The 21,634-nt window shown below is 43.1% G+C and overlaps 1 protein-coding gene and 1 non-coding gene across 2 annotated transcripts in view; one reads left to right on the plus strand and one right to left on the minus strand.

Annotated features, from left to right (window-relative positions):
* Positions 1-21,634, plus strand: part of WDR79 (Telomerase Cajal body protein 1 homolog) — an 87,418-nt gene that overhangs the window by 15,901 nt on the left and 49,883 nt on the right. The window contains exon 5 of the mRNA XM_080286146.1: positions 13,174-13,260. Coding sequence (XP_080142272.1) covers positions 13,174-13,260 — 87 coding nt within the window. The remainder of the gene's footprint in view (positions 1-13,173; positions 13,261-21,634) is intronic.
* On the minus strand, positions 10,013-10,131 carry LOC145417697 (5S ribosomal RNA). Its single transcript, XR_013900560.1, has one exon. It is a non-coding gene; the product is annotated as a 5S ribosomal RNA (ribosomal RNA).

Consider the following 21,634-nt stretch of genomic DNA (forward strand, 5'->3'; position numbering starts at 1 on the left):
AGGAGGCAGGCCACCAGACAAAGGAAATTAGTGAATTGGTTGGTGTGGCACGATCGACAGTGCGTCGTTGGTGTGCGCGGTTTCGGGAGGAAAACAGTGGTGAAGTTCCCACAAAGAAACCGAGGTCTGGTAGGCCTAGGAAAACTTCCCCAAGGTCTGTTAATGTTTTAAAACGTGCAGTGGAGTTTAATCCTTGTGTGAGTGCAAGGAAAATTAAGGAGAGCAACCCGGAAGTGTTTGGTGAGGTGTCAGTGAGAACAGTATCTCATAGGGTGCATGAGCTTGGTTACGCAAGTCACAGGCCTGTGAAAAAGCCTCTTCTCTCTAGCAGCCAGAGAATTCGTAGGCTTGCCTTTGCTAATAAATAAATAAATTGGGGTGAGGAGCAATGGTTGTCAGTGTTGTGGTCTGATGAGGCAACGATTAGTGTTACCTGTAACAGAGGAGCACGCAAAGGTAGTGACCCAATTGACCCACGGTATGTAGAAAGCACAGTTAAACATCCTGATTCACTCATGGTGTGGGGTTGTTTCTCAGGGAAGGGTTTGGGGAAGCTTGTTGTACTTCCCAAGAACCTCAGAGTGAAGCAGGATGTTTACCTGGAGCTTCTGTGTGATTATTTACCAGACTCCTTTGAGCTAACAGGTGCACGAGTGTTTCAGCAGGACGGTGCACCTGCTCACAAGGCCAAATCGGTCACCAATTGGCTTCATGACTGCGAGGTATCATTCATGACAGACTGGCCAGGAAATAGCCCAGACCTCAACCCGATTGAAAACCTCTGGTACCTCGTAAAGAAGAGTCTCCAAGGGAAGGATGTGAGCTCTCTGCCTAAGCTGGAAGCCGCCATTCGTGACTCCTGGGACAAAATACCCCTCCAGCACCTCAGGAGCCTCGCCCTTTCACTTCCAAGACGTCTCAGGTCCGTGAAGAAACGTAAAGGCTACCCTACGAAGCACTAAAGGTAAATAAAATGCATTATTTATGTTTTTTCAATGTTGAAAGGTTTTCTCAGGAGGGACGCAGGGCGCTCCATACTTCTGACGAGCACTGTATATATATATATATATATATATATATATATATATATATACAGTAAACTCTCAATTGTCTGTTGCCTCAATATCCAATCCAGTGGTTGTATTAAAGCAGTATTGGCGAAATTATGCAACATCCGGCACTGGAACGGAAAGTAACTTGTGGTTCTGTGCAATATCCAATGGCAAGGCTTACCAACCGGCTTGTACATGGTAGCCAACCAGCACTGTATTGCTGCACTGTATCTTTATGATTATTTTTCATCTTTTTTCTCATGGGAAAGGTTTCAGGATAGAGGGTTGAGATGGATAGTAACACAGTATCCGGCTTGACATCTAATGGTAAGCCAGTGGGGGGTTTCTGTGCCGTGTCCAGCATTTTGCTTTTTTCAGCGTAGGTGTTGGCTGAATTACACCGGATAATGGAGAGTTTACTGTGTGTGTATATATATATATATATATATATATATATATATATATAAATTAAATTGCCAAAACATTACCAAATATATCTGTGTAGTTTATCGTTCCCCCAATGCTTCTTCGGAACCCAGTGTATTTGATTCCATATCCACTCAGTTGAGTAACCTTGCCCTTGCCCTTGGCAATGAAATTACCATTTTGGGTGATTTTAACATACACAATGTTGAATGGTTATTGCATTCTGCCCGGACTGACGACGCTGGTCTAGAATGCGAGCTGTTTGCGGAATCGTTTAATCTCACCCAGTTGGTAAAGCAACCAACCAGAATACCTGATAATCCTGACCATAATGCCCATCTCTTGGATTTATTCTTGACAAATAATCCAGATCAATACAGGATAGAGGTACTGTCACCACTTGGATCCTCTGACCACAATCTCATCAAAGCCTCATTAGTTAACCCTCCTACACCTCCCCATTCCGAACCTGTCACGGTGACCCGATGGCACTTTGACAGGGCAGACTGGGATGGATTTAGAAATTATCTTGCTGATGTTCCATGGCAGTCTTTCTTCTCTAGTGGTCCCAATTCTACCCAGTCCCACATTTGCAACTTAATACTAGCTGGTATGGATTTATTCATACCAAGTCAACAATTCACTAAAAGATCAAACTCTCCAAAATGGTTTGATGGCAATTGTGCCAGAGCAACAGCCCAAAAGTCATTAGCATATAACTCTTACTTAAAATAAAAAACATCTGAATCATTCTCCCAATTTAAAATTGCTAGAAATCATGCAAAAGCTGTATTAAATCCATCTAAATCAAACTTTCTTCAAAAGCAAGCATCAAAACTACTTAACAACCTTAATGACAATAGCATATTCTGGTCAACTCTTAATTCTTTCAATAATAACTTTAACAAGTCATCTTCAGATGGCAATATTACAAATGACCCACGTGGGAAAGCAGATATCTTTGCTAGTACCTTTGCAAGAAACTCTACCATAGATGATACCAGCCAGAATGTCTCAGTACTGGAACTTGATTCTCCCGAAATTGCCCCACTTAAAATACAGACAAGATTCGTAAAATCCATCCTAGACAATTTACCTACCAACAAAGCTCCAGGCCCAGATGGAATTCCGCCAATTGTTTTGAAAAAGCGTTCCCCTGAACTTGCCTCTGTCCTAGCTAAATTATTCAGACTATGCATACGTACTTCTTTATTCCCAAATTCATGGAAAGAAGCCAATATCCACCCAGTTCCGAAGAAAGGAAGTTCGTCTGACCCCTCCAATTACAGACCAATAGCTGTCACATCTTCTCTCACATCTTCTCTTGGTAAGGTATTTGAAACTTTAATTAATAAGCATATTGTTAAACATCTTGAATCCAACAACTTAATTAGTGATAGACAATACGGTTTTTGCCATGAAAGATCCACCATTGACATACTCAATCTCTTAACTCATACCATCCATCAATCAATTGATCTTTTTGGAGAAACTCATGCAGTAGCTCTTGATATCTCTAAAGCTTTCGACAGAGTATGGCACCGTTCCCTGCTGTCCAAACTCCCTTGCTATGGACTAACGTCTTTTGTTCCTTTGATTTCTTCTTATCTTAGTGACAGGAAAATAAGAGTAAAAGTAGATGATGTATATTCGAATTTCCACTCAATTAACGCTGGCGTGCCGCAGGGATCAGTTCTGGCACCAACCCTACCTCTGGTTCATATTAATGATCTCTTATCTGTCACTCACAATCCCATTCACTCATATGCAGATGACTCAACACTACATAGTTCATTCACACTCAGACATCCATTTACAAAGTCTAATATCTCTACCTCTCAGCTCAGTACAGCCATCTCCATAAATCAAGATCTATCTACAATCAGTGAATGGGGACAAAACAACCTTGTCTCTTTTAATGCTAGTAAAACTAAATATATACAGTTTACTAATAGACAGATATTACCAGATTCGTACATTACCTTCAGTGCTACTAATATTCCCATCTCCAAAAGTATTGAAATTCTTGGTGTCTCACTTAACAGTGCCCTCAGCTGGACCTCTCATGTCAGATCATGACAAAGAAACTTGGATTATTGTACAGAGTCCGTAACTTCTTCGCCGATGAGCAGTTAGCTATAATTTATAAGAGTCATGTGCGCTCTCAGCTTGAATATTGCTCACCCTTGTGGAATGGTTGTGGAGAGGTTGCATTAAGACAACTAGACAAAATTCAGAATAAAGCTGTTAGAATCATTAACAACCCTGCCATTACATATAAACTACCTCCCCTGCAAGTAAGAAGGAATGTTGCCTCCCTTGCATTATTTTACAGATATTTTTTTGGCAAATGCTCAGACGAAGTTGCGTCCATGGTGCCACCTCTCCATGCCTTCCCTCGTGTTACACGGGCATCTGGTAGCGCACATGACTGGAATGTCACTCAACCATATTGCAGAACTTCTGCCTATCAGAATTCTTTCATTCCCCGAACTGCATCTCTCTGGAACTCGCTTCCCCAGAGTTGTTTTCCTCCAAATTTCAACCTACAACTGTTCAAGTCTACCTGTTACAGATATTTTATGAACAGAGGACACCAGTAATCTGGTGTATGGATTTTTTTTTTTTTTTCCCCATTTGTTTTTCCTTCCTCCGTTCTGTTATTTAAATATATATATATATATATATATATATATATATATATATATATATATTTATATATATATATACATATATATGCAGTATATATATATATATATTTATATATATATATATATATATATATATATATATATATATATATATATATATATATATATATATATATATATATATATATATATATATATATATATATATATATATATATATATATATACAGTATATATATATATATATATATATATATATATATATATATATATATATGTATATATATATATATATATATAAAACTGTATTGTTTATACTGTATCTCTCTCACCCATACCCCTAGCATTAACACTTGTCACTGTCTGCACCCACTTATCATCCCCCATCCTTACCACATGCCCAAACCATCTCAGTCTACCTCACCTCATCACAACACCAGTACAGTCCAGTCCTATCCTACCTCTCAACATTTCCATCGTAAACCTAGCCCCCCTAGGACTTGCAGTTAGGGACACCCTGCACATCCACCTAATCATTGTCATTTCTGTACGTTTGAGCCTGCAGTTATCCTCTTCCTGTACCATCCAGGGCTCACTACCATACAGCGTTACAGTCCTAATACTTGCCACATACAAGGATCCCTTAGCATGGAGGGAGAGCCCTCTTAATGTCAGCCAATGCAACAACTTCTTGAACTTCTTCTAACCACTCTTCATTCTAGCCACACAGGTAGCTCCAGCCCCACTTCCAGCACATACCATGTCTCCCAGATAACAAAACTCTTCCATACACTCAAGAAACTCACCAGCAAGTTCAATCCTTGTATGCCTAACAAGCTTCACATGCTCTCTCTGACACACTGCACACATGAAATCAGTTTTATCTCACAGTCTGCCTCTAATACTACTGCATCCCTATGCACCCACTTATCACAAACAGTGCATAAGATGGAATTACTTCCCACGCTGTTGTAGCAGTTCGCACATGGCCACTCTCCCAGTTTTTTGACAGTGCTGCCACCTGCCCTAGATGCGATCACTTATGTTTTACCTGCATTTACTTTGACCCATGTTACCCATACCATCTCTCCACTTCCTAAATCTTTCCTCCACCTCCCTTTCATTGTCTACAATCGCACCAAATCATCAGCATACGACATCTCTCACGGGAGTCCATGTCAGAAGTCACGTGAGAGGGATTTAAGTACCATAATAAATAACAAGGGGCTCAAGACTGACCCCTGATGCACACCAACATTCATGGAAAACTTCACACTCAAATCTCCTTTTACCCTTCCCTGGGTACAAACACCCACATACATAGTCATAACCACCCTAACCAGCCTCTCCTCAATCCCAAGCTTTCTCATTGTCTGCTTCACCATATCTCTAGGGACTGGCAAAGGCCTTCTCCAAATCAACAAAAACAAAGTACAGTTCCCTTTTCTTTCTTATATATTTTTCCTGAAGCTGTCGTATTATGAGTATGGCATCAGTGGTCCCTTTGCCTGGCATAAACCCAAACTGCATTTCATCAATATTCACTCTTTCTCTAATCATACCATCTAGTACCCTCTCCATTACCTTCATTATCTGGTCTGAAAGCTCTTTCCAGAGCATCACCCATCCCCTTGTACTCATTTACAATTACAATCTTCAGCCAATCATCTTGGACAACACACCCACATATGAGGCACTCTGAGCCAGAGAGGTGACCGTGCATTTTGCTTATTTGCCTTGAATCTAATTACCAAACTGTAATATACTTTAAACATGTCATGTTTACCACCATTTTAATTGTCTTGGCCAGCACTTTCAAGCTAAACAATAAAATGCATATTAGTATAATTTTACCATTGTATAATTTGCCATGTCAAAGTTTAACAACTAATTACCAAAAATAAGCAAAATGCCTGGTGGCCCTTCTGGCTCGAAGCACCTCATATACAGTAATCTTATTTATCAGGTCAGTGACTAACCTCGCTCCTACATCTCTGAGGCTTTCAGAATTTCAGCAATCAACCCAGACACACCTGCTGCCTTCTCCACCTGCATCCTTCTTATTGCCCCACTCATAGTAATAGCATCAATCAGAAGCCAAGGGCCAAACACTGGATCTGCTGGCTCCAAATCCTCCCTGTCCCAGTCAAACTCCTCATTCAACAACTGGCTTAAATGCTCTCTCCATGAATCGTTAATATCCCCTCTGTTCACCACTACCCTACCTTGATCATTCTTCACACACTGCTCACCCTTGATGTCCCTGTTGTCCCTCCTCATCTGATTTGCCTCCTTGAATATGGTTGGGGTTTATTGCTCACGTAATGCCACACAGGGATGAGTGTGGCTGGTCACTTTCATCTTAAATGTCAGGACCAACTTGCCTAGCCCCGGCCTCGTACGCTCCTCATGGGGCAACACAGGATTAGATGATGGATAGATTGATGAATATCATATTCTTCCATTCCACTTTATTTAAGTTACCAGGTTACCAAGTAAAAGTCTCTGAGACTCAGACTTTGCCCTGTAAGCCTCTTTTTTAGCCCTACGCTTGGCAACCAAATATTCCTTTTTGTTACCACCCTCTTTCCATTCCTGGAAAAGACTTCTTTTCTTCATAACTGCATCTTCTTCACCCTCATCCTACCATCAAGTTACTTTATGTCTTGGGGGGGAGCTGTTTCTCCATCCATACACTGAATCGGCAACTCTCAAGAGGTTGTTCTTGAGGGCTCTGTATTGTTTACTTCTGTCAACATCTCCCTGTTCAGCCACCACTCTACTCGTCTCACTATAGGAGGCATCCCACACTGCTTGGTTTTTCTGTTTCCATATTTTCCTCTTAAGTGCATAGGTTCTCTTTTTCATCACCTGCTCCTTAATCCATGGCATCCGAGTGTCATCTGATGTACCATAGCTCTAGCTGTGTGTGTGTGCGTGTGTGTATTTTGGGCAGCCAAAACTACACATTCAAGTCGCACCAAAATTGGCACAAAAATCACAAAAAACTCACTGATGTGAAAAAACTTGTGTTATGTTGTGTAGATTGGCTTGGGAAGAGGGAAGGGTTCCAGAGGACTGGAAGTCAGGTATAATTGTTCCTTTATACAATGGAAAGGGGAGGAGAGAAGTATGTAGTAACCATGGGGGTACTTGCCTTCTTAGTGTGACTGGTAAAATATTTGGTAGAATACTCATTGATAGGGTTAGGCATATGACAGAGGAGCTAGTTGGTGAAGAACAAGGGGGATTTAGGAAGGGAAAAGTGTGTGTAGATCAGATATTTGTTCTAAGATGTTTAGTGGAGAAGTATCTAGAGAAGGGAAAGAAAGTGTATGCTGCCTTCATGGACTTGGAAAAAGCTTATGACAGAATAGATAGGCAAGGTATGTGGAAAGTATTAAGAATATATGTAGTGGAGGGGAAATTGTTGAGTGCTGTGAAGAGTATGTACGAAGGAGTTAGGGCTATGGTGCGAGTGGATGGTGAGCTGAGTGAGTTCTTTGATCTCAGTGTGGGACTAAAACAGGGTTGTGTGATGTCTCCATGGCTTTTTAATATATACATGGATGGGATTGTAAAGGAGGTGCAAGGTAGGGCAGTGGATGTGGGGGTGGCTCTGATGAATGAGGGTGAGATTTGGAAGATTCCAGTGTTGCTGTTTGCTGATGATACAGTATTGTTGAGTGAAGATGAATGGGAGTTGCAAGGTTTGGTGAATGAATCTGGGACAGTGTGTAGGAGGAGGAAGCTGAAAGTTAATGTAAACAAAAGTAAAGTTATGGTGTTTGAGAGGAATGAAGTCACAGAATTTACAGTAAGGTCGGATGGTGAGGATATGGAGAATGTGAGTGCATTTAAGTACTTGGGTAGTGTGAGGAGTAAGGATGGAACTTTGGGGGATGAAGTGCGTGAAAGGGTACAGCAGGGAAGGAAGGTTGTTGGTTCACTGAAAGCAGTGATGAGGAATAGGGAGGTGAGTATGGAAGTTAAAAAGTCACTGCATGATAGTATTGTGATCCCTACCCTGACGTATGGAAGCGAGGCGTGGACCCTGCAAGAGGGGAACAAGTCAAGAGTGAGAAAAATAGAAATGAGTTACTTGAGAGGAGCATGTGGAGTGACATGGAGGGACAGGTTGACGAATGAAGAAGTGAAGGAACGTTGTGGGGTGGATGTGGATGTGGTTGAGAAGATTAGGAGGAATACACTGAGGTGGTTCGGACATGTGGAGAGAATGGAGAATGAAAGACTGACTAAGAGGGTGTATGTAGGTGAGGTGGAGAGAGGGAGAGGGAGGGGTAGACCGAGGATGAGGTGGAGGGATGGAGTTGAGAGGTACCTGAGGGGGGGGGGTGAGTTGGGGGGAGGGTAGTCAAATGGTGGGTGACAGAGTGACTTGGAGGCGTTTTGTTTGCGGCCTCCCTTTGCACGATTAGGGCATCGGGCTATAGATAGATAGATAGAAAAAACTTGGTCCCATCATGATTGAAAAACTTTTACTGTATTTAATGAGCGATCACATTTTGACCAAAAAAACGCCGCTCCAGGCGCCCAGCAAAGGATCTCCATAAAATTTTTTGCCCACACCTATAACTAAAATATATTATACCAACGTGAGAGCCCTCTGCAGGAGCAAGTGCGAGGGGCCCAAAGGGCCCACGAGCACTTGTGTATAGATGACCGCCTGAGGACATCCGGGTAGCATGTATACATAATCTAATGATTCACGGCACTTTTTGAATATTTTGTGGGTAATTACCATTACAGGCAAACGCTGGCAACCCTCCTGCATGCATCCAAGTCTCGCTTCAGTTACCTGTGTGCCTCCATCGTGGATAGACCTGTGCAAAAATTTTCCCTGAGTCCGGTAAGATGTCAGCCAGCCTGCCTAAAGGTTGTTGCTGTAGTGACCTCACTCCCCTGCCCACACCACTGTACACTCACACCACACTTCTCAAAGCACTCACAGAGATGGTGTTTGTGGTTGATTGCGGTACTCTGAAAGTGTTTTTTTTTATTGTGGAGGGCTAGTATAAGCCTTACTTGTGCCACGCATATGGACACAGCCACAAAAAACACAAAAAGCTCCCCACTCCCAAAGGCTCTCTCTCTGATTTTATGCACTACCAGCAGTCTGAGGCCACCAGCTTGAAGTTGAAGGGTTGGTGAGTATTGTATTATGACATTTAATTTTTTATTTTTGGCTAAGTATTAGCAGAGATATTGTGGTTAAAAAAAAAAAAAAGAAAGTGATTTTCCAGGAATTCCCAACTGAGGGAAGGGGCGGCGTAAATAAACATCGGACTCCATGGATTAGGCACCGTGTCTCTTACCAGTAACTTATGTTGCTGCACAAACTCCTGGCTCCCTAAAACTTTAACATCCCTCACCAATCTCCTATTAGCCCTCCTAACCAGGAAATAGTCTATCTGGCTGCTTTTCCACCCAGACGCATATGTAATCAGCCTACTCTCTCTTTTCCCAAAATGTGTGTTACACACAGTCATGTTCATTGCCAAAACTCGAGTATCCTTTCCCCCTCCTCATTTCTTGTACCTTATGCTCATTCCCCATGCACTCCTTCATATCCTTGAGCTCCATCACCTACATGACCATTTAAGTCCCCTCCCAAAATTACAATTTCATTGTCCCCCATACCATTTACTACACATATCAAGTCATCCCAGAAACTAGCCTTCTCTACCTCATTGAAGCCTGCCTGTGGAGCATACGCTGATATACATGCAAACATTATTACATTCATTCATTCATTCATTGCCAGATGCCATGTATCCCAGACGGGGTGGCCAAGGGCTTAGAGTTAATTGTTTTACAGGGAGGGGCACTAATCCTCCACCAACCCCACATGACACTTAGGGATGCCAACAGCATCTGGTGTTCCCAGGCGGTCACCCATCCAAGTACTAACCAGACCCAACGTAGCTTAACTTCGCTGATCGGACGGGAAGTGGTGTACTCAACGTTGTATGGCCGTTGGCCTCAAATATCATATATGATACAGCTGCAGTCAATGGGTTAAAAACACCTCTGGACCCCTCATTTCCTTATATCTATCTATCTATAGCCCGATGCCCTAATCCCGCAAAGGGTGGCTGCAGACAAAACGCCTCCAAGTCGCCCTGTCACCCACCATTTGACTACCCTCCCCCCAACTCACCCCCCCCTCCCTCATATACCTCACAACTCCATCCCTCCACCTCATCCTCAGTCTACCCCTCCCTCTCCCTCCCTCCACCTCACCTACATACACCCTCTTAGTCAGTCTTTCATTCTCCATTCTCTTCACATGTCCAAACCACCTCAGTGTATTTCTCCTAATCTTCTCAACCACATCCACATCCACCCCACAGCGTTCCTTCACTTCTTCATTACACTGGATAAAATTTTCACTACTCTGACTCTGATTACATTCATGACATACTCCACCTCTCTCCATAACCAACACTCCCACGCCACCATATCCATCTGCCTAACACTATCAGAGCAACTTATAACAACAACCTCTCCTTGCAGTCATTCTGGCCAATCCTTCCCTATACTGTACTTAACTTCTTACACATATCCCACATCCACGCACCTCATATTCAGTGCCACGACTACATCCCCTGCTCTAGCTCACAAACTTCCCACATTTCCATGATGCCACTCTGATCCCTTTGGGTGATTTAGTTTCTTCAGGCTTGCTTTGAATACCTTTCTTATTTGTCATAATTGGTAATAAATACAGTATATAAAGGAGTAAAGGGGAGAGACATACCACAGGCCCTACCCATCTGCACAAGCCCAGGTCCAGACATGGGATCTGAGACCCATATATATATATACTGTATATATATATATATATATATATATATATATATATATATATATATTGGGATCTGAGACCCATATATATATAGATATATACTGTATATATATATATACTTTATATATATATATATATATATATATATATATATATTGTTGGCTATGACACACATATATATATATATATACTGTATATATATATATATATATATATATATATATATATATATACACAGTACCCTCTCGTCCAACACGCATTTGTCCAGCACGGAGAGCAAAAAATTAGTACGATTTAATATGATTTAAGTACTGTACTGTAAAACGGGTGCGTAAACATAACATGGATGGAGCTCCAAGAAGTGGGCGAAATCCGCAGAGTTCGCCTCTAGCACGATCACCTCTGGTCCTACATGGTCATACTGTACTGGACGTTCCCGTGATGCTGAGAGCCAATCAAAACTTCCAATCAAGTAGCCTCCCTCGCCCGCTATCGTGACGTGATTGTGATGTTGCCCAATGAAAAACGCTTCTGCTCTCACATGATGTTTTGTTTAAATTTCTCCCGCCACAGCGCCACTCAGTCGCATAATTCGCATTGGATGGTGCTTTTTTTTTTGCCGCATTTTCTGCCTTTGGTACTGCGTTTTACTCAGCTCATGATGCCTAGGAAGCCTTCTGAGAACACCCAAGAAGTGGCCACACCTCCCTCAGGCCACCAAGCTAGAATTCATCGAGAGGCAGAAGAAAGGGGAGAGGAGTTTCAGAGGATTTATGAGGAAGGTTGAGGAGGAGCAGCAGCCATTACCCACTAGTGACGCCAGCAGCCATCCTCCAGGGACCCAGTAGGACTACCTACAGCCTCGGATACCACCTTCCATTCCCAACAAGCCCAACAACACTATCCTAAAAGGTTAGTTATCATTCATAGTACAGTACCATTCATTATAATTACAGCAGTAGTAATATATGTATAGGTATATGATAGGTATTTAGGGTGACTTTTCCTAGGGTTGCTGACATAATTCATTTTTCCCCATAAGCTCTGTTGTTTGTCCAACACGTTTTTGGTCCAACACGGGACCCATGCATGACAATATTACCGTGTTGGACGCGAGGGTACTGTATATATATATATTGATTGATAGATAAATATAGATATATTGATAGATAGGTAGATATAGATATAGATATTGATATATATATCCATCTATCCATCCATCATCCAATCCTACGTTGCCCCATGAAAAGCATAGGAGCCCGGGGCTAAGCAAGTTTGTCCTGATGTTTAAGATGAGAGTGACCAGCCTCACTCATCCCTGAGGGGCATTACTGGAGCAATACACCCCAACCACTCCTTGGATATAAACCTTTGCCGGCTCAATTTGACTGGAGCGCCATAATTACCCACTAAATCACCAGGCACCAAAATTTGGTTATAAGGTTACCACCCAGCATAGTAAATGGTTTCCTGGTGTACAGGAAACAGGGGTGTCTGCAGGATTTTTTGTAAGGGGGGGCAAAATAAAAGAAATTATACTGTACATATACGTGCGGTTATATCAAAATACACACACTCCAAATAGGCATAGGCATATACTTACATGAATTACAGGACTTACATCAAATGCATAGTGACAGAATGCATGAATCAACTCATATCACTCAATCGTCTTTGAACAAGAACTGAAGCCGTCGAATTCCAAGGGGGGGCAACTGCCCCCTCTTGCTGCCCCCCCTCTGGACACCCATGACAGGAAATCATTTGGCTTGTCTCTCAGCGTAGAGTCACCCACTGGCAGAAGGAAGAGGAAACAATGAAGGAAAAAAAGAAAGAAGAGGGAGTGTAAAGTCACCCGTAGACTGAAGGATGAGGAAAGAATGAAGGAAAGACAGAAGAGGATGGAAGAAAAGAAGGATGAAGGAGAGGAAAGGGCAGACACCCAAGAGCAGCACTACATGAGTGAGTGTATATATATATATATATATATATATATACACAGTATATATAAACACATACACACACACATACACATATGGATATGGACTGTGTGTGTCTTGTAAAGAAATGGGCCAGGAGAAACTGATGACTCAGAATGCCCATGGTGTGGAATGTTATTGATAGTAATAGCATATCTTATCATAATTTATAAATCAAGAATATTCCACACAGTAGCCAAATAGTTGTGTCTCTAAGTACTGTACTTTCATTTCAGCTTTGCTGTGACATGCCGAGATCATCCTGTCCACTTATGGGATGCTTGGAATGGTGAAATGATCGCAAGTTATTCTTCTTATGATCAGTAAGCATTATGGACTTTGCCGTTACAGCGTTATTTCTATTTCAGTTTTTTTATTTATGACTACAGCTTATGCACCATTTAATAATAAGTCATTAACTCCATCATCTTTTGTCTATTAGTCATGCTGCTGTCAAATCATTTTATTTACTGTAGGAAAGTTAGTGAAGGTTTATATCCAAGGGGTGGTTGGAGTTTATTGCTCACATAATGCCACTCAGGGATGAGTAAGGCTGGTCACTCTCATCTTAAATGTCAGGACCAACTTGCCTAGCCCCGGGCTCCTATGCATCTCATGGGGCAACGTAGGATGGGATGATAGATGGTTAGATAAGTCTATTGAATGCGGTAGGGAAGGTATATGGAATAATTATTATAGATAGAGTAAGAGAGATATCAGAAGTCTTAGTGAGTGATGAACAGGGTGGCTTTAGGAGTGGCAGAGGATGTGTGAATCAGATATTTGAAGTGAGACAGATAGTGGAGAAGGCTTGTGAGAAGGACTATAAGGTGTTTATGACGTTCATGGATCTGGAAAAAGCATATTACAAAGTAGACATAGAAGGAATGTGGAACGTTTTGCGCATGTATGGTATAGATGGTAAGCTGCTAAGTGTCGTCAAGAGTTTTTATGATGGTAGTGAAGCATGTGTAAGGGTTAATGGGCATCTATGTGAATGATTCACGATTGGTTTGGGTGTGTGATAAGGTTGTGTAATGTTCCCATGGTTGTTCAGTATTTATGTGGATGGAGTGATGAGAGAAGTAAAACACGAGTAATGGAGAGGGGGATGGCGTTGGTAACGAGTGATGGTGAATGGAATATCTTAAATTTGTTGTATGTTGATGATGCAGTACTACTTTCAAATACTAGTCAAGAACTTGGTAGGCTAGTGCAGAGTTTTGCTGATGTCTATGAGCATCGTGCCTTTAGAATAAATGTAGAAAAGATTAAAGTGATGGTTATTGAGGGAGAAAATGACTCCCAGTGCAATGTTACAGTGAATGAAGAAAGACTGGATTTAGTGAGAGAGTAGTAGAAGTAGTAGTTGTTCCCTAGGCAGTCTGGCCGAACAGCCCAGAGTCCCTTAGGAAGGTCATGGCCGAGACCGGGCTTTCCCACAGAGCTCTCAAAGACTGTATGTTGTGTTGTTGGCATAGGTGATTGTGTGCAATGCAGTCTTCCATAATGTGCTTAATAGTATGGGGTGCTGTGTTGCATCCTGGACAGGCATCAGGAACGGAGTCATCCAGCCTCTTCTGGTAGCTTAAGAGGGCTGGATGGTGCCCACATCTCAGCCTGGCCAGGTGGACCTTGTCCTCACGAGGAAGATAGGATTCAGAAGGGTGGATGTCAGGAGGCCGTGCATGCAGCTGTGTGTTGTCTTTAAGGGACTGAATGGAGCGGCGAGTGATCTGAGTGTGGATATGCTTCTGGAAGCTGGTCTAAGGTGGGCAAGGGGGGAGAGATGACAGTATTTGTGTATGGTATCATGTGCTGGGTGTTGTTTTGATGTTCCTTGGTGTGGGTGGATGTGATGCCATGTACTGTAGTGGATGTTGTGGGTTTGTGGAGGCTGCAGCAAGAAACTGGGTGCCTCTCATGTCTAGGTGATCCTTGACTTTGAGGACCTTGGTTTCTTGATGCAGGTGGTCTGTGGGTGTAGTAGCTGTGCAGCCTGTGATTATTTTTAGGGCCTTGTTCTGTATGGTCTGTAGAGTGTTGTAGTGTGTTTTGGTTAGGTTAGAAGCCCAGGCAGGGCTTGCATAATTCATCACTGAACGTATGTATTGTTTGTATACTGTGGTGGTGGTTTCTTTGTTGTGTCCGAATGTTGTATGGGCAAGTGACCTCAAAGCATTGAGTCTTGGTGTTATTTTACTGTGCAGTGAGTGGGACCTGTGCTGTGTCTGTCCCCCCTTTATTAATACTGAAGATGACAAAACAAAATAAGTTTCAAAGCAAGCCTGAGGACAGTAAATCACCCATGGGGATGAGGGTGGGTTCATGGAATGTGGGAAGTTTGAGGGGAAGAGCGGGGGAAGTCGTTGAGGCATTCAGTAGGAGGTGGGTGGATGTGGCGTGTTTGCAGGAAGTCCGGTACAGGGGTGGATCAGCCAGAAAGATTGTTGGGAAGGACTGTTGCTATAAGTTGTTTTGGCAGGGGGGGACAGACGGATATGGAGGTGTTGGTGTGATGGTTGCGGAGAAATGGGTGGAATATGTTATGAATGTTTTGAGAGTAAGCGATAGGATATTGGTAGTGAAAATTCTGTTGGGAAGAAAGGTAGCTGCGATTATATCGGCATATGCACCACAGGCAGGATTGGATGAATCAGAGAAAGATAGATTTTGGGATGATTTAATACGTGTAGTGGGTGGTATGCGGGATGATGAGATAGTGATTTTGGGAGGGGACTTAAATGGTCATGTAGGTGAAGCAGCACAAGGTTATGAAGGAGTGCATGGGGGATGTGCGTATGGTCTAAGGAATGCAGAAGGGGAAAGGATACTCGAGTTTGGGGAGGCAACGGATATGATTGTGTGCAACACATATTTTAGGAAAAGAGACAGTAGGTTAATTACGTATGAGTCTGGGGGAAATAGCAGTCAGATAGATTATTTTCTGGTTAGGAGGGCCGATAGGAGGTTAGTGAGGGATGTTAAAGTTATAGGAAGTGAGGAGTGTGTGCAGCAGCACAAACTGTTGATTTGTGATATGGTGCTTAAAGAACAAGTGATGAAAAAGAGGACTTATGTACCTAGGAGGAAAATATGGAAGCTGAAAAACCAAGCAGTAAGGGATGCCTTCTATAGCGAGTTGAGGAGAGTGGTGGCTGAACAGGGAGCTGTAGACAGAGGCGTTAATAAACAGTACAGAGCCCTCAAGAACAATTTCTTGAAGAGTTACTGATGTAACATGCGGCTGGAACAAGAGGACCACCAAGACATAAAGTAACTTGGTGGTGGGATGAGGGTGTAGAAGCTGCAATTAAGGAGAAAAGAAGGCTTTTCCGGGAATGGAAGAAGGGTGGTAGCAAAGAGGAATATTTGGCTGCCAAGCGTAGGGCTAGAAGAGAGGTATACAGGGCAAAGTCTGAGTCACAGAGACAATTACTTGCTAACCTAAATCATGGGGAAAGGAAAAATATATTTAGGGTGGCAGGTCAGGTGAAGAGGGATAATCGGGATATCATAGGTGAGCAGTGTGTGAAGAATGATGAAGGAAGGGTAGTGGTGAACAGTGAGGATATTAAAGATGCATGGAGAGAGCATTATAACCGGTTGTTGAATGAGGAGTTTGACTGGGACAGGGAAGGTTTGGAGCCAGCAGATCCAGTGTCTGGCCCTTGGCCTTTGATTGATACTGCTACTGTGAGTGAGGCAATAGGCAGGATGAGGGTGGGGAAGGCAGCAGGTGTGTCTGGGTTGACTGCCGAAATGTTGAAGGCCTCAGGCGATACAGGGGTGAGTTTAGTCACTGACCTGATAAATAGGATTATTTATGAGTGTGTTGTCCCAGATGATTGGCTGAAGAGTGTAATTGTAAATGTGTATAAAGGGAAGGGTGATGCCCTGGAAAGAGGAAATTATAGAGGTATAAAGCTTTTAGATCAGATAATGAAGGTAATGGAGAGAGTTTTAGAAGGTATGATTAGAGAAAGAGTGAATATTGATGAGATGCAGTTCGGGTTCATGCCAGGTAGGGGGACCACTGATGCCATATTCATTGTTCGACAGCTTCAGGAAAAATATGTTGGTAGGAGAAGGGATCTTTATTTTGTTTTTGTTGATTTGGAAAAGGCCTTTGACAGAGTCCCTAGAGAGGTGGTGAAGTGGGCAATGAGAAAGCTTGGCTTGGAGGAGTGGCTGGTTAGGGTGGTTATGGCCATGTATGTGGGTGCTCACACCCAGGTGAGAGTGAATGGAGATTTGAGTGATGAGTTTTCCGTGAATGTTGGTGTGCATCAGGGGTCAGTCTTGAGTCCCATGTTGTTTATCATGGTACTGTACTTGAAGCCCTTTCACGTGACTTTAGAAACGGACTCCTGTGGGAGTTGTTGTATGCTGATGATTTGGTGTTGATTGCAGAGAATGAAAGGGAGGCGGAGGAAAGGTTTAGGAAGTGGAGAGATGGTATGGGGCAAAAGGGTTTAATGGTAAATGCAGATAAAACAAAAGTGATGATATCTAGGGTTGGTGGCGGTACTGTCAAAGACGAGGGAGAGTGGCCATGTGCAGTTTGCCACAAGGGTGTGGGAAGTAATTCCATCTTGTGTGGTGTGTGTGATAAATGGGTGCATAAGAGATGTAGTGGTATCAGAGGTAGACTGCGAGATAATGCTGATTTTATGTGTACGGCGTGCCGGGGTGAGCAGGTGGAGATTGTCAGACGTGAAAGGATTGAACTTGCTGGTGAATCTCTTGAGTGTGTGGAAGAGTTTTGTTATTTGGGAGACATGTTGTGTGCTGGAGGTGGGGCTGGAGCTAGCTCTGTGGCTAGGGTGAGAAGTGGTTGGAAGAAGTTCAGGGAGCTCTTGCCTCTCCTGACATTGAGAGGGCTCTCCCTACGTGCTAAGGGGTCTTTGTATGCAGCATGTGTTAGGAGTGTAATGCTGTATGGCAGTGAGACCTGGGCAGTGAAGGAGGAAGATATGCGCCGGCTCAGGCGTACAGAAATGACAATGATTAGGTGGATGTGCAATGCGTCCCTGCGTCCAAGGCCTGGAGGGGCTGGGTTTACAATGGAAGAGTTGAGAGGTAGGATGGGACTGGAGTGTATTGGTGTTGTGATGAGGAGAGGTAGATTGAGGTGGTTTGGACATGTGGAGAGGATGGGGGATGACAATTGGGTGAGGAGGGTGAGAAGTGTTAATATTGGGGGTGGGGTTATGAGGGGTAGACCGAGAAAGACATGGGACGAGGTCATTAAGTGTGACCTTAGGGTTAAGGGACTGAACAGGGAGGCTGCAATGGATCGTGCAGCGTGGAGAGCCGCCATTAGGTGACCAAGGCCGACACATGCAAGCATGTTGGAGCCTTTAAAAACGAAAACGAAAACGAAACGTTTGTGATGTGTTGTTTAAATGACATTGATGTATTGTATGTTACACCAAGGATTTTGTGTGTGTGTGTGTGTGTGGTAGGGGAGTGTTATTTATAGTGAGGTGTGGGATGTGACTGTGTTCAGCTGTCCAGTTTGTGAGAAGAGTCACTGTAGATTTGGCTGAAATACCTGGGTACAATGATAGAAAAGAGAGGAAAATATGCAAAAGAAATGGAAGGTAGAGTGACTCAAGGAAGGAGGGTGTCTAGTGCAATGAAGGCCTTGATAAGAAACAGAGGCTTGAGTGTTGCAGATGTGCAAGGCTAGTGTCAACTTTAACATATGGATGTGAGACTATGGTGTGGCATGAAAATGAAAAGTCAGGAGTGAGAGCAGTGAAGATGGGACTGCTGAGGAGTGTATGTGGAGTACAGAGAGTGGATAGGATACGAAATAATGTGATTCGTGAAAGATGCAGAGTGAGGAAATCTGTGGACACCATAATCAGAGAGAGTGTACTGACATGGTGTGGTCATGTGGAGAGAATGGATAACAAAGAGTGGCAAAAAAGGTATATCTGAGTGAATTTGAAGGAGGGAGGAGGCAAGGTAGGCCAAGGAGAAGGTGGAGAGATATAGTGGATGACTGTGTGAGGCAGAGAGGTATGGAAGTTGGTGAGGCTAGGGGACTGACAAGAGATCGACCTGGCTGGATGAATGTTGTAAGAAGTGCATGATCAGGGATTTGGCACCTCTTTTTAATTTGACAGCATCCGGATTGACTCTATCGGATACGTTAACTTGAAGGTACAGTACAGAACATGGTGAATGTTTTTGGCGTGCCAGATAGAGCCAGAATTCCAGGGGCTTGAATGGTGAGGAAATGGAAGCATGGGCCAATGGATTAGGTAAACTTGGGCTGTCTGGACGTTGCTACTCCTCACCCTGCCCCAAAGTTGGAAAGGAGGTCTGGATGATGGTGATGATGATCATTATTATTTTCCAGATTATTTTATTCATTTTGGGATAGATTCTTTGAATGAGAAGGATTAAATGCAGATTTCAGTAGCCCTTTCAGTACTAAATCACCTCCTTCAGTTGAGTAAAATTAACTTGTGTCCACTAGAATAAATCTCAAATGATGTCTGTGTATCATTTGTATCATGTCATTTATAAAAGTTCCAACATGCTTGCATGTGTCGGCCTTAGTCATCCAGTCATGGTTTTCCACACTGCTCATTCTCTGGCATCTTCCCTATTCAGTCCCTTATCCCTGAGATCACACACTATGACCTTGTCCCAGGTCTTTTTCATCCTGCCTGTTGGAACCCTACCTCTGACGTCCACACTCCTCACCATTTGCACCCAGTTGTCATCCTTCATCCTCTCAACATGCCCAGACCATCTCAGTCTATCACTCCTCATCACTACACCAGTACATTTTTGCCCATCCTTCCTCTCAACTTTTCAGTCAGAATCTTAGCCTCCCCAGGCCTCACATTCAAGGACGCACTACACATCAGTGTAATCATTAACATATCTGTACGTTTGAGTCCGTGAATATCTTCCTTTACAGCCCAGTTCTCAGTACTATAGAGCATTACACTCCTAACACATGCCACCTACAAAGATCTCTTGACATTGAGGGAGAGCCCTCTCAGTGTCAGGAGAGGCAACAACTTGAACATCCTCCAACCACTCCTTACTCTAGCCACATTGGTTGCTCAAGCCCTACCTGTAGCACATAACATGTCTTCCAAGTAACAAAACTCTTCCACATGCTTGAGAGACTCTTCAGCATGATAAGTCCTTTCATGCCTGACAGTCTCTGTATGCTCTCCCCTCCACACTGCACACATGAAATCAGCATTATTCTGAAACCTACCTCTAATACCACTCCATCTCTTAAGCACCTGCTTATTGCAACACTGCGGAAGATGGAGTTACTTCTCATACCATCTTGCAGACTGCATATGGTTGCATTCCCTATGTTTTGACAGTACCACCACCAGTTCTAGATATCATCACTTTAAATTATCCTCATTTGGATTAGATGATGATGATGTTGATAATACTCTCAAACCCTTATGCCCTATACCATCTCTCCATTTCCTATACCTTTCCCCTACTTCCTTTTCATTCTCTACAATCAACACCAAGTCGTCAGTGTACATCTCCCATGGGAGTCCATTTCTGAAATCACATGAGAGGGCTTCAGGCACCATGACAAACAATGAGGGACTATTGACTAACCCCTGATGCATGTTGGCATTCTCAGAAGACTCATCACTCAAGTCTCCATTCACTCTCACCTGGGTGCGAGCACCCTCACACATAGCCACAGTCACTCTAACTAGCCACGCCTCGATCCCAAGCATTCTCATTGCCCACATCACCCTCTCCCTAAGGATCCTATCAAAGGCCTATCACCCTCTCCCTAAGGATCCTATCAAAGGCCTTCCACAGATTGACAAAAACAATATACAGCCCCCATTTCTTTCCTTCTGTATTTTTCCTGAAGCTGTCAGACAATGAATATGGCATCTGTGGTCCCTTTTCCTGGCATAAATCCAAACAGCATCTCATCAGTTTTCACTCTTTCCCTTATACCTTCAAGGATTCTCTTTCATCATTCAGTCATGCATCATCCAATCCTACGGTGCCCCACGAGGAGCGTAGGAGCCCAGGACTAGGCAAGTTGGTCCTGACATTACAGATGAGAGTGACCAGCCTCACTCATCCCTGAGTGGCATTATGTGAGCAGTAAACCCCAACCACCCCTTGGATATAAACCTTCACTGGCTCAGTCCAATTGGAGCACCGTAATTACCCACTAAACCACTAGGCACCAAAATTTGGGTATATGGTTACCACCGGGCGTAGTAAATGGTGTCCAGGCGTACAGGAAACCATTTGGCTTGTCACTCAGTGTAAAGTCACCCACAGGCAGAAGAAAGAATGAAGGAAACAAAGACAGAAGAGGGAGTGTAAAGTCACCTGCAGGCAGAAGGATGAGGAAAGAATGAATGAAAGAAAGACAGAAGAGGATGGAAGGAAAGAAGGATGGAGGAGAGGAAAGGGCAGACACCCGAGAGCAGCACTACATCGAGTGAGTGGATGGCGATTCTCTTTACATTACTTTTTTTTAGCTGGTCAGAAGTCCAATGCCTCTATAATTTACTTTTTCCATGGCATCACCCATCAGCCTGTACACATTTACAGTCACACTCTCCAGCCAGTTATCTGGGACACATATATAATCATATTATCAAATCAGTTACTAAACTCACTCCTTCATCTCCTGATGCCTGCAGCATATTGGCAGTCAAA

Source organism: Coenobita brevimanus, chromosome 110, assembly GCF_032717465.1.
Source record: "Coenobita brevimanus isolate Jiangsu-jjx chromosome 110, ASM3271746v2, whole genome shotgun sequence".
Lineage (NCBI taxonomy): Eukaryota > Metazoa > Arthropoda > Malacostraca > Decapoda > Coenobitidae > Coenobita > Coenobita brevimanus.